Source organism: Nannospalax galili, unplaced genomic scaffold (assembly GCF_000622305.1).
Source record: "Nannospalax galili isolate Female #2095 unplaced genomic scaffold, S.galili_v1.0 scaffold405, whole genome shotgun sequence".
Classification (NCBI taxonomy): domain Eukaryota; kingdom Metazoa; phylum Chordata; class Mammalia; order Rodentia; family Spalacidae; genus Nannospalax; species Nannospalax galili.
Window position 1 is genome coordinate 3,131,690 of NW_008354532.1, and position 13,407 is coordinate 3,145,096.

At 39.9% G+C, this 13,407-nt stretch overlaps 1 protein-coding gene across 7 annotated transcripts in view; it reads left to right on the forward strand.

Annotated features, from left to right (window-relative positions):
• Nucleotides 1-13,407, forward strand: part of Wdfy3 (WD repeat and FYVE domain containing 3) — a 269,996-nt gene that overhangs the window by 97,393 nt on the left and 159,196 nt on the right. For 6 of the 7 annotated variants that reach the window (XM_017802846.2, XM_017802849.2, XM_029555330.1 and 3 more), the window contains 3 exons: nt 3,086-3,195; nt 7,493-7,654; nt 12,709-12,901. In XM_017802846.2, coding sequence (XP_017658335.1) covers nt 3,086-3,195; nt 7,493-7,654; nt 12,709-12,901 — 465 coding nt within the window. Of the gene's footprint in view, nt 1-3,085; nt 3,196-7,492; nt 7,655-12,708; nt 12,902-13,407 lie in introns of those variants that run through there. The other variant, XM_029555333.1, reaches the window with a different exon arrangement.

The following is a 13,407-nucleotide window of genomic DNA, read 5'->3' on the forward strand; positions in this document are numbered from 1 at the left end:
TTTTACCTTATAGGGCAGTTTTCATGCCTGGGCATGCTTAATCTATAGTTTCCTGGAAGGGGGGGGATAGCAGGCAGGGGTCAGGGCATGTCTAGGCATGTCTAAAGCAGCAGCCAAGCATTTTACAGAAGCTAAAAGAGCAATTAGTGGGGGTCTGGAGGGATCGGGGGTAGCGGGTGAATGAAGAGGGTCTCAGGGTCCTACACTCTGAAGAGGTTACCCAAAGTGCCAATAGGAAATCAGGACACAGACTGCTCTGGCTTCCATGCTGAACAAGGATACAGGGTGAGGCAATTGGGGTACCCCTCAGCAGGTCTATGTTTGTTTTGTTTTGAAACAGGGGTCTCTCACTGGTTTGGAACTCCCTAAGTAGGCAAGGCTTGCTGACCAGTGAGCATGTCTATAATGGATTTTAGTCCTTCTCCACCCCCTATACCCTGTCTTCTTCTCCTCCAACTGAAACCCTTCTTCCCAGCAATCCTCCCCCTCATTAGTTTCATGTCTTTTTTGTGTATATGACCCACTGAGTTTACATAGGGTTGCCTCCATGAGCATGTGTGGTAGGTTATTTACTGGAGAATAGGCAGCTTCTCAGTGAAGAAAATAACATCCATTTCCCTCGCCACTATTAACTGCCAATAGTCCCTTCAGTAGGGGTGGGCCTCAAGAGCTCTTTTCCTTTCTTGATGAGATATTGAAGGTACCAGTATTGTACAGGTCTTAAGCAGGTATTCACATCTGTATTAAATCATGAGTGCACAAGTCATGTCCAGTAGATACTGTTTTGAACACGCCCAGCTTTTTTTATTTTAATGGGTTCTGGGAGTCAAACTCAGGGACTCAGACTTATATTGCAAGCACTTTACCAACTGAGATGTCTCTCTAGCCTGATTTTTAAAAAATACCTTTTTGCCTCTTACAGATTAGACAGCCTGGATTTAAAGATGAGCTCACTAACTGTGTTGCCATATTACTTATCTTCCCCATTTTTCAACTTTTTTCTGGAAGAGGCATACTAAGAGAAAATAACTCACCTAGTTCTTGTGAAAATTGAATAAGCTAAACCCACAAGCACTGAAAACTGTACCTGATACGTAATTCAGACTCATTAAAAATAAACTATTAAAAATATTTCCTGGGCCTGGAGAGATGGCTCAGCTGTTAAGAACAAGTGACTGTTCTTGCAGAAGACCCAGGTTCGAATCCCAGCACCTACATGGCAGCTAACAACTGTCCATAACTCCAGTTCTAGGGGATCCGACAGCCTCCTCTGTCCTCTGCAGGCATTGCACAACACAGATGCATTTACCTACATTGCAAGCAATATACACATACACATAAAATTAAAAAAAAAATTAAGTAAAATAAAATATTTTTTAAAATGTTTCCTGTTTTCCTGTTAAAATATTTCTTCAAGTACATGTGTGTAAATATAAAATGTGTCCAGCACAACATCGTATGTAAGTTTTGAATTGAGTTATCTAAGAAAACACTAAACAGAAGAAAAGCAGCACATGTAAGATATAAATTGTAGTGTTTCTGCTTCTTCATTAAGTGTTAAGTGCAGTTTAGTTTCTTACCCAGTTAGTTCATCATGAACTATTTGTACTTATTAAAATATCTACAAAATTTTAATCACTGTTAGAAGAATTTTCTCCTTCGAGGTAGAGAAACTACACAGTGTCTACACTCTTCTCATAAGGTGCCAACAAAGAAAACCAAAGATTGATTCCACCTAAGTTCACCCTGGAGAGCCAATGAGTTTATTGGGGATTCTTACAGAGTATGGGTGATCCTAAAACAGCCATACTGGAAGGTCTGAACCCATCAGGGATGTTGGCTCCCCATGGCTTCATAACTTGAGCCTCCCCCTTATTTCTTCCAAATCTGTATACTTTAGGCCCTCCCCAAGACCCCGAGACCCTGTGCAAGTAGGGCAAAATTGTGTGCAGTCACTAGGAGGAATGGCTGGCTACTCCTTCCTACCCCTTCCTTCTATGATAGAATTGCCATGGTCACAAAGCCCAGCTGTGATGATCTTTTGCAAACAGGCCCAGCTGAAATCCTGAGGGTGATATCTGCCTGGCTAGGAGGGGAGTCCTGCACAGCGATCTTATTTATTTATTTATTTATTTATTTATTTATTTATTTATTTATTTAGTATGCATATGTTCTCAGTGCACATGTTCTCGTGGGAGTTGGCCTTCTGCTTCCACCCTCTGGGTCCTGAGGATAGAATTCGGGTCATAAGGTTCTGCTGTAAATACCTTTACCTGCTGAGGCATCTTATGAACCCCATTTTCATTTCTCTTAAAAGTATAATCAACTGAATTGGCCTTCAAAGATTGTTCTAACACTACAGTTTTATGAATAATGTCGTGCCTCGCTATCTTGGACCTATGCTAGCCTCTATAGCTGTCTCTGTGGGTATCATCCAGGCAACATCCTAATTTTATTTTCCTATCACCAGTCTTTTTGGCCTGCTAGTCTGCCTTACTATGAGAATAATAGTCTTAAAATAATTTTTCTGCCTTCACCATGAAACTGCTCCTTTTACCCAGAGTCAAATACAGCATTTAGCTTGCCTGTTGCCTTCATCATTAAGCATGTTTCTAATCACTGCTGTTGACATTGGCTCTACTTTTGAAAGTATTCTCTTCCAAAACAGTGACCGTGTGGTTTCTCATATTGCTCTGTGCATGTCTGCCTCACCCTCTGGCCCCACTTTGTTTGGCTGCTGTGCTGCTTTTCTCTCCACCCCTTCTGCCCAGTCCCGAGACATGCACTTGTTTTCCAGGCAGGTTTAGATCAGATTTCACCTCCTCCATGAGTGTTCTTTATTAGGTCATCATAGACTTTTCCCTAAAGAAGCTTTTAGCTTTTTACAGTTCCATATTAGCGATATAAGTAATATACATACACGTATATTCATTAAAAGACTGAGTGTAAATGTTCCAGAGTACAAAAGAGCGCGGGTGTAAATACTATGTTTGCCTGGGATGTGGTCTTTTCCTTGGTATACTTTAATGATTTTAGATTTATGAGTAATTTCTCCCTGCTTATTAGCTTCCCTTTGGTTCTACAGAGGCTGCAAGTCGGGCCATAGTCCAGTTCCTGGAGATCAATCAGAGTGAAGAAGCCAGCAGAGGCTGGATGCTTCTGACAACAATTAACCTGTTGGCCTCCTCTGGTCAGGTGAGCTCTTCATGTTCATGTGTGATAACTCAAACCTTCAGTATCTTGTCTTGGGATTTTGATATTATAGTATCTTCATATCCAAATAAGAGATGGGAATCATGTTTGTTCTACTGACTCTTCTGTGATATCACTTCATGCTTCTCACAATAACTCTGTAAGGCTCTCTTTTTTTTGTTTTTAAAAAATATTATTATTATGTTTTTTCCCTGTAGCCCCAGCTGGAACTCACTAGGTAGACCAGGCTGGCCTCAAACTCAGAGATCTGCCTGCTTCTGCCTCCCAAGTCCTGGGATTAAAGGTGTGAGCTACCACGCCTGGCCATAAATATTATTTTTTTATGTGTATGAGTATATTACCCACATGTGTGTAAGTGCACCAGTTTTATGCAGTGCCCATGGAGGTCAGAAGAGGGCGTTGGATTCCCTTGGAACTGGAGTTAAAGACAGTTGTTAGCTGCCATATGAATGCTGGGAATTGAACCCAGGTCCCCTTAGAGAACAGCTGGCACTCTTAACTGCTGAGCCACCTCTCCAGCCCTGAGGCTCTCTTGTTGTATCCCCTTTTCTCATGAGGAAACATGCAGCTCAGAGCAGTGTTTTCCATCTTTGTCATGTTTTAATACACATAAACATACCATTTTAGAGCATGCTTGGCATCAGATGGACTGCCGGTGACTAGAGGGAGGTAACCCATCAGCTATGCATGAGTTAGGCACATTTCTAAGCTCATAAGAAATAAATGACAGAGGAAATATTGACATTTTCAAGATAATCCATGTTTTCACCAGATTTATTCTAGAGACTGGTTTTTATTTTCCTTAACTCAGCTCTAAGTACTTAATACATGTTGAATGTACTTGTGAATGAGCCATTTGTATACCTTATTTTTGGCCTTTCATGCTCTTGAAATGAGATGTATTCAATTTTCTAAAATCTACAGTATAATTACCTATCATAATGAAAACTCATCTTGGTTTTCTATTGTCTAAACTCGGTGAACCTAACCTTATCTCACACCATATGATAATGGACTTTATACAAAAGTGACTGGCCATGCTTTTGTGACTGGTCACAGCAGAATTAGTGATACTTCTTAGTATCGCAATCTTTAACTCAGTCGCTAGTCCCAAGTACCTTGTACTTGGACTTTTCCCTTGTTTTCTTTTGTCGGTTGCTGTTTTGTTTTTCCATTTACTTGTTTTACATAGGTAATCTTCAATACGAACTTGTTCTCTTTTCCAGAACTTAGACTTCTAAAGTTTCAGCATAGGAAGCCCTGTGCCCTAGAAAACCCCTCAGTCCCAGGCAAGTAGGAGGGGCCAGTCACCCTGTGTAACCCTCAGATAGTCCTAAAGTAGACCATTGTTTCTTGTGTCTGTGACTACACTGGATTACTAGCAAGAATCTTAATTCTGATGCTGTTGATGGTACCTGTGACTACTTCTGTGCTACAGTAGCAAAATTTGGTTCAAAGCAGCAAATCACCACATGCTATTAAAATGTTACCATTTCTGCCTAGTGTGGTGGTGCACGCCTTTAATCCCAGCACCCTGGAGTCAGAGGCCAGCAGATCTCTGTGGGATTAAGGCCAGCCAGGTCTACATAGTGAGTTCTATGCCACTTGGGGCTAGAGGGAGACCCTGTCTCAAAATAAAGTTCCCATTTAAGTGAGGTAGTTACTGTCAGTATTTTCTATGTGTTTCGTGTTAAATTTTAATGGAATGTTTCTAAATTTTACTGGTATTTCTGTAGATGCTTTATGTTTCCTTCCAATTTGTGAGCAGACTGTCCTACCATGACACCTGACATGATAGAAACTCGGTGAATGTAGATGAACTTAACTCCATGAATGGGTAGATAGTCTTACCAGTAAGAAAAGAGCCTGACCTGGTGGCATACAGCTGTATTCAGGAGGCTGGCCAGGTACGAGGCCAGCCTAGGCTACATAGTGGGTTAGAGGCTAGCCTGGGCTATACAATTAAACCAAGTTCTTTTTTAAAAAAAGGGGCCGGGCGTGGTGGCGCACCCCTTTAATCCCAGTGCTCGGGAAGCAGAGGCAGGAGGATCTCTGAGTTCGAGGCCAGCCTGGTCTACACAGCAAGTTCCAGGCCAGCTGGGGCTACAGGGAACCCCTGTCTCAAAAATACCAAATATATATATATATAATAATAATAATAATAATAATAATAATAAAATAAAAAGTAGGAAAAGAATCAGGCAGTGCCTAATCACTTAACAATTACACATTTTACCAAATGCCAGTTTGGATGCCAAGTTATACTTTAAATTTTTCAGTAATAAGATGAAAATGAAAAGCCACACTGCTTTGCATAATGGGAAGGAAAGCTAGTGATGATTTGACTGGAAAATGATCCATTTTAAAAGCAAATTCCACATTATGCCTTGAGCTGCTGTTTTTGTTTGAGCGCCATTTTCTCTGGTAGCAGCGAGATATCAAGAGGATCCGCATGTAGAAGACAGAAAGTACCTTCAAATACAATAGTGGGGCATGTGCCCCCTTTGGCCATAGAAATGTGAGTGTTAAACATTCTGAAACTAAGGGTTGGGTAGGCGTTCCGACTGCGCATTCTGTGCTTGGTGGTGTGGAGTAAGCTGAAGGTGCATGGAGCAGAGATGCAGGAAATGACATGTCTGTGTAGAGGTGGGCCAGGCCTTGCAAGGGGCTGCTCATGTAGCTCTGTCCTCTCCATCACCCCAGTGCTGCAGTCGTTCAGGCCTCATTTCTCCTACATGTCCTCTGTTAGTTTCCTTACTACTCTCTCTGCTAATTTATGATCTGAACTACTACAGGCTGATTTCCTGAATTCTCATTCTGTTGCTTTGTTGGTGACACTTCATTGTGTGTCCATCACCAGTAAAAGAAAAGTCGAATGTGAGACTGTTTTTGTGGGTTGCTGAGCAGACACTCAACCAGCTCTCCAACCTAGAGTAGGGTATGCAAAAGATGAGCCTCACTCACTTTCCTTGGAAAGTACAGACCTTACAGGAATAGTATCTTCCACACAATGTTGGCCCCGAGGAATAGATAACATACCACATATACCTTTTGTGCAATGAACACTAATTAAGGATTAGTTCATTATTGTGGCTTTTCAGGAGTCAACCCTTTGGACTCTGGGTCTTCAAACCTGCTGTGATCTATCATCTAACGTCTTATATGTCTTCGAGGTGATTTTTCCCTGTTTTAATTCTTTACAATTATGTTTCACTCCTGACAGTGTTGATCCTTCCCATTTATATTGAGTTGTATGTACTGCCATTGTCAGTGGGAGTTTGAATCAAGAGTTTCTTAGAGATCTATTAAAGTTTATAGAATGTGCGATCTTTTGAAAGACAAGGACTCCATGCACTGCCTCACACACTCTAGACATTCCACAAGTATGCCTGAGGAGAAAGTAAATGATTGAAAATGATGCCAATCTGTTGATCCCTAGCACAGTACAACTTTATGTTACACTGCACTATGGCATATTTTGAAACTAGATCATACTTCCTAGCAATAGTGAGATGGTTTCTAATAGGTTATCCATAATTGCTTCCTTTGTAAATCTTTGAAAAAAATAGAGCTCCATCTGTCAGTGATGTTGCCTCTCTCAGATGTCCTTCAACCCAAGAACTTCCAATAAGAATAAATATAAAGTGGTAATAAAAGAAATAATATACCATTTAGTGCTTTGTAAATCTGTTTATTTGTTCACTTATTTTTCGGTACTGGGATTGGACTCAGGGCCTCACACACTAGGTAAGTACTCTACTAACTAAGTAAATCCCCAGCCTGTCTTTTATTTTTATTTTGACACAGGTTCTCACTAAGTTGACCAGGCTGGCCTGAGCTCACCCTGTAGCCAGGATAGACTTTGGGCTGGGTTTCACTGGCCAGTCTGAAACTCCCTATGTAGACCAGACTGCCTCAAACTCACAGAGATGCACTTTCCTCAGCCTCCAGAGTGCTAGGATTAAAGTTGTACACCACCATGTTTAACTAGTGCGTTTTTCTCAAATTCCTAAAGTTTGTCTTCTTTGAAACAAGCTGCTTCTTGATAAATATCAAATTTAATAAATGACCATTAAACCAGCCTCATCTGATTAAAGAAAATGTGTACAAACAGCAAATTGAATGTTTCTCAGTATGAAGTCATTTTTTAATTCTTGCATGCATTTGAAAATGATCTTAGTATATAATTTCCTGCTTAATCTCTGTGAATTACTCAGCTGTGCCAATTGCAGTTACACCCATCTGTCTATCTATTCACTTCTATTGGTTTGTTTTCCAGAAAACCGTGGACTGCATGACAACGATGTCAGTGCCTTCCACCCTGGTTAAATGTTTGTATCTGTTTTTTGACCTTCCACATGTGCCTGAGGCAGTTGGAGGTGCACAGAATGAGCTACCTCTAGCAGAGCGTCGAGGACTACTCCAGAAAGTTTTTGTCCAGGTAAGGAAACTACTCATTTCACCTGTTGTTTCAGGAACTGTGTAAAATGAAATGAGAGCATTTCTTAAGTAAATGACCCACTTAACTTAGTGCTTTGTTTTAAGACAGGTTCTCACTGTGTAGCCTCAAACTCAATCCTCCTGTCTCAACCCCCTAGTGCTGGAATTGTAGGTGCATGTCATCATTAGTTGCCTGTTCCATTTTTCTTTTCTTTTCTTTTTTTTTAATTTTTTAAAATTTTATTTTATGTGTATGCCAGTGTATTGCCTGCATGTAGGTAGGTGTACCCGTGTCCTGCAATGCCCACAGAGATCAGAAGAAGGCATCGGATCCTCTGGAACTGGAGTTACAGACAGTTGTTTGTCGCCATGAGGGTGCTGGGAATCGAACCCGGATCCCCTGCAAGAGCAGTCAATGCCCTTAACCACTGAGCCATCTTTCCAGCCCCAACCTATTCCATTTTTTTATGGCATTTCATTCCATTTATGATGATATGACTTTTCCTTATAATTACATTTTCTCATAAATGAAGAAGGAATATCAAAATATTTTTCAGGGATATTTGAGTGAAGCATTAGCATTATTTTTCTCAACAGATCCAGCTGATAAAATTATATTTGAGATATCATGTAGTCTCAGCACTTGGGAGGCAGAGGCAGGCAGATCTCTGTGAGTTCAAGGCCAGCCTGGTCTATATAGTGAGTTCCAGGACAGCTGGGGTTACAGGGAGGCCCTGTCTCAAAAAGACCAAAAAAAAAAAAGAAAGGAAAAATATTTTTGACATTTATCACATTAAATTTGGGCAGTATGTCTTATAAAGACAAGAAAGTCTGTATCATTTCTGTTTATAAAAAGGCATTCTCTAGCTCGTAAATATCGATCTTAGAAAACATAGTCTAGATGCTGGAGAGATGGGTCAGCAGGTAAGCATGAACTGCTCTTGAAGAAGATGTAAATTTTGTTCCCAGCAACCACATTAGGCAGCTCACAACTGTCCATAAATCCCATCTCCAGGGGATCTGATGCCTCTGGCCTCCTTGGGCACCCACACATGTGTTCATACCCACATGCAGACATACACTTAATTAAAAATGATAAAAATACAATCTTTTAAAAAATAGAAAAGCAAACAGTCTTTTGTACTGGCTATTGCCCACTTCCTCTTGCACCTTGGAAAGTTATTTCCTATCACTACCACTGTTCTTTTATTGAATGTGATAAACAGAGATTTAAAGGACTTTTCTTGAACAACCGGTAAATATAAATACCCTCTTTTGGTACCCTTTCTTGGGAGAACAGTTTTAGAACAAGCAGCCTACAAACATTCAGAATGTAGTCTGTTCATGAACTTAATGTAATATAAAGAATATTTTTCACTGAAAAAGATAAATATTGCATGGTTCTACTTATATGAGGCATCTAAAGTCATCAGATAATCAGAATGAAAGTAGAATGATTATTAGGGACTGGTTACTGAGTATAAAGCTGCAGCTTCATAGCATGAAAAGTTCTAGAATTCCATTGCACAACTCTGCATATAGTTAACAATACTGTAACATACTCTTACAGTTACAAAGATGACAAATTCTAGTTTTTAAACCACTGCATTGTAAAATAAAATAATATTACCTATGAATCTAGGTTTCTGAAGTTATATAACTGCAGATGCAAATTTTCTCACCTACAAAGTAAAAATAATATATGCCTTAAAGGTTTTTAGATGGAGTAATTCAAAGAGCTATGGTTCTCTGCTTAGCACATACTAGACTTTAAATAAAAGTGACTGGTGCTGTTGCCATGAGAGGAAGAAGAGACTAGAGAGAACAGTGGATCCGTGCTGGACAGGATGGCCTGGGTACGGATTAGAGTGGCATGAGTACCTCTGGCATAGAGCCCTTACCGCAAGAGTGACTGCTTTGAAAAGGTGTTTCTGTGGAAAGGGTGGAGAATGGGATGCCAAGGCAGTTTTAAGAAGGGAGAAGACTACAATCGTCAGCTAAAATACTGTCTCAAATAATTTAGGACCTGGAGATGTAGCTCAATTGGTAGAATGCCAGCCTAGCATACAGGAAGCCCTGATTTAATCCCCAGCACTGCATAAACTGGGTGTGGTAGTTCACACCTATAATCCTAGCACTCAGGAGGTGTAGGCAAGAGGATCAGAAGTTCAAGATCATCCTTTGCTGTATAAGGAATTCAAAGCCATCTTAGGCTATGTGAAACTCTGCCTCAAAAGTTTTTTTTAATTGAATTTTTGTGCATTTGATACAATATATCTTGATCGTCTGCAACTCACCATACCCCCCACACTGGATTTTGTATATTCTATCTTATGTGTTAAGCCTGTTGAGTCAAGTTTGTATTCCCAAATGTCCCTCAGAATGAGTTGATCCACTACACTGGAGCCTGGTCAACTTATCTAACATCATTTCCTTAAAGAAGGCCAACTCTCCCTCACCCAGCAGTGATCAGTTGCCAATAGTTCCTCAGCTAAAGGTTGGGGCTTCTTACTCATTTCTATGCTAGATTTTTGTCTGATTTGAGTTTGTATGGGTCTTGTGCATGCTGTCACCATCACTCTAAGTTCATGTGAGCAAGTTCCCAGCCACTCAGAAAACTATTTCCTTGTGTGATCTACTACCTCTGGCTCTTACAGTCTTTCTGCCCTGACTTTTGCAATGGTCCCTGAGCTCTGGGTGGCAGAGGTTTAGTATAGGAGTCTTATCCAGGGGCATACACTCTGAAGTCTCTTATTCTCCACATTTTGGCCACTTGTGGCTTTCTGTGTTAATCACTGTCTGTGACATGGGGAAACTTCATTGGTGAGAGTTCAGAGATACATTAGTATTTTCTCTGTCCCCTGTTCTGCTGTGTTCTCTGAGCCTTAGGTATAGAGGTTGCGTTGTAGATGTGTCACTAATTTAGGGCTGGGCATCTCACAGACACTTAAAAAAACGTTTTTTAACAGTTGATTGATTAGATAGTTTTGTGCCTCTTTTAAAGCCTTATATAACTTGCAGAACAACTCTGTAACTTCGGATCTTTTGTTTTTCCCCAAAATGATTATATCTTCAACCAGCAGATGATCAAAGCTGTGGGATCAAGAGAAGGAATACATCATGTAGGAATTAAAGCTGATGGGAGACCCTGCTGATGAATAGTGGCTTAGTCTTGATGGTTAGAATAGTGGCCCCATTTCAATGAACACTTTCTAAAAAAGGAATTAAGACCTTAAGCAGTAAGTGGAAGTTGATTTTCTAATCCTGGCACCCAAGTTAGCATAACAATCTTTTTGTTTAAAAACTTAAAGTCCCTGTGTTAGAAACACGGATGCTGCCTTTCAGATAATGGGCTTATGTTAATGTAGCATAATCACTGAACTTTAAGATACAAAGGAGCCCAAAGTGTAGCTTCAGTCAACTCCTCCATTCTGGTTATAGAAACTGATGTCTCTGTGTATGGCTCACAGTGAGCAGCCGTGGTAGGGACCCCCTGTCCTCTTCCAGCCCAGGGCTCCCTTGGTACTTCGGTTCCTTTGTTTTAGTGCTTCATCCCAGTCTACATGGTAGTTTCATCATTTTGTCTAGAAAGTCAATTGATGCAAGTGTATTAAATGTTTCGTGCTAGATACAATCTCCATGTTTGCACTGTGTGACAGATGGTTTCCTGGGTCTTAGCGGTTGGTACTGCTACATTCAGGCATTCATTGTTTTGCTGATGAACAGTTATTACTCTGCCATACTTGGATGGTCTTTGTAACAGAGTCCCTCCAACTAGAAGTACTGTAGGGGTGAAAGGGAAGGAAGAGTCCTCAGTTTCCATCCTGAAAAGTGAAAGGATTATGCTAGATTGTTCGCAAGAATCATTTTGCCTGTGGAATTAGGAACCAATTATCTTAGGATTCAACAGATTGAAGGAATCATTAAATCTAGTTTATTTGTGTGATCAGGGATTTGGTTTGGATTCTTTAAAAACTGTTTTTAGGTTTTTTTTCTGTTACAAATTAGAGAACTGGCATCTGTCCCTCTAATCACGAAGGCAGTATCAGAACCAACAGCAAACAGAATTGACAGCAACCCCCTCTATACACATCCTTCTGTATTTGCTATGGAAAAGACAGGCATACTGCCCCAGTCCTCAATCCTTTATTACCAAAAGTTGGCAGCTATAAACTAGGAAGTCTTTGTTTTTAGTAAAGTTTTGGTTTTGTGTAGGAAATGGAGGATACAGCGTTCTTGTATAAAACATGGTATTTCAAATATATTTAGAAGTTTTATTACTAGTATTAAAGTACCCAAATTTCATGAAGAACTTTTTTAAGAGGACAAAAAACTTTTATAGCATCTTTTATTTTCAGAACTATTTAGATGAGCAAGTGTAGCGCAGAGAAGAAAAGTTGATGTTTCCTGACATTAAAATTGGTTCGGAAGAAAGAGGATTGGGTAGAAACCGTGTCAAATCGTCTATGAAGCAGGTTCTCAGTGCTCTATGTCTGTAGGGTGCATTTTGCAAATCATCATAAGGTTTTATTCTAGAGTTAATGAAGTATATCTTCTTTGAAAGCCAAACTTCAGAAGGTTTCTGTCAACTGATGTAATTAAAAGATCTTTCCAAATTAAGATGATTTATGCTATTCAAACATCTCCTTCTTGTATATAAAATAGAAACAATCTGAAAATCACTTTCGGATGTCTAGCTTGAGTAATGCCTCATGTGCTTTTTAAATTGCATTTCACCAATGCAAATTAAAAACGAAAAACTAAATTAGAAAGGTAAAATGTAATATGAAAGGCAATATGATAATGCCATGTACAAAAATGCATGCTGAAGACGGATAGTAAATATATTTTTTTAAATAAGCTGTTTTTAACATACACCTAAATTACAGATGTCTTTTTAATGTTGCTTAAGAGCAGTGGTCCTTATGATTTACTGACTTTGCCCAATACTTACTCTGAACATCTGAGTGATATTTAGGTCACTGTTCTCCAGCTCTTGCCTTTCCTCGACTTCTTGTTTACTTACACATCCTCTCATTTTCTTTTGACCTTTAGATCTTAGTAAAACTCTGCAGTTTTGTTTCTCCGGCGGAGGAGCTGGCTCAGAAAGATGACCTCCAGCTCTTATTCAGTGCAATAACTTCTTGGTGCCCCCCCTATAACCTGCCCTGGAGGAAGAGTGCGGGAGAAGTCCTCATGACCATCTCCCGTCATGGGCTGAGTGTCAACGTGGTGAAGTATATTCATGGTGAGGACCTCGTCCTGTGCTTCCACTTTCATTTTTCTTTGGTTGATGATAGATTTATTAGAATCTCTAAATCATCCAAGGATTGGCCTTTAAATTAAAACATAAATTTTTGTCGGACCACATTTGGCCAAAGCAGGAGGATAGAAAATTCAAGGCCTGCCTAGCTTGGCTACAGAATGAGTTTAAGTCCAGTCTAGGTAACTTAGTGAGACCCATTCTCAAAATAAAAAGAAAACAAAGCCTGAGTACATAGCTCAGGGGTAAAGGGCTTTGCCAGCATGTGAAGGGCCTTGGTTCACTCTATAGTGGCCTCCCAAATACATACATACATACATACATACATAGATTTCCCAGGAGGAAACCGTTCTTTTTGATTTTATTAAGTGTTTCCAATGTGAGAATACTTTTTGATTTGTTGGATATTTCCAATGTGAGAAATCTTAAATGATTTGATTGTTGTGTGATATGCAGTCATAATTCAGTGTGAGCTGCCATGGCCTAATCTT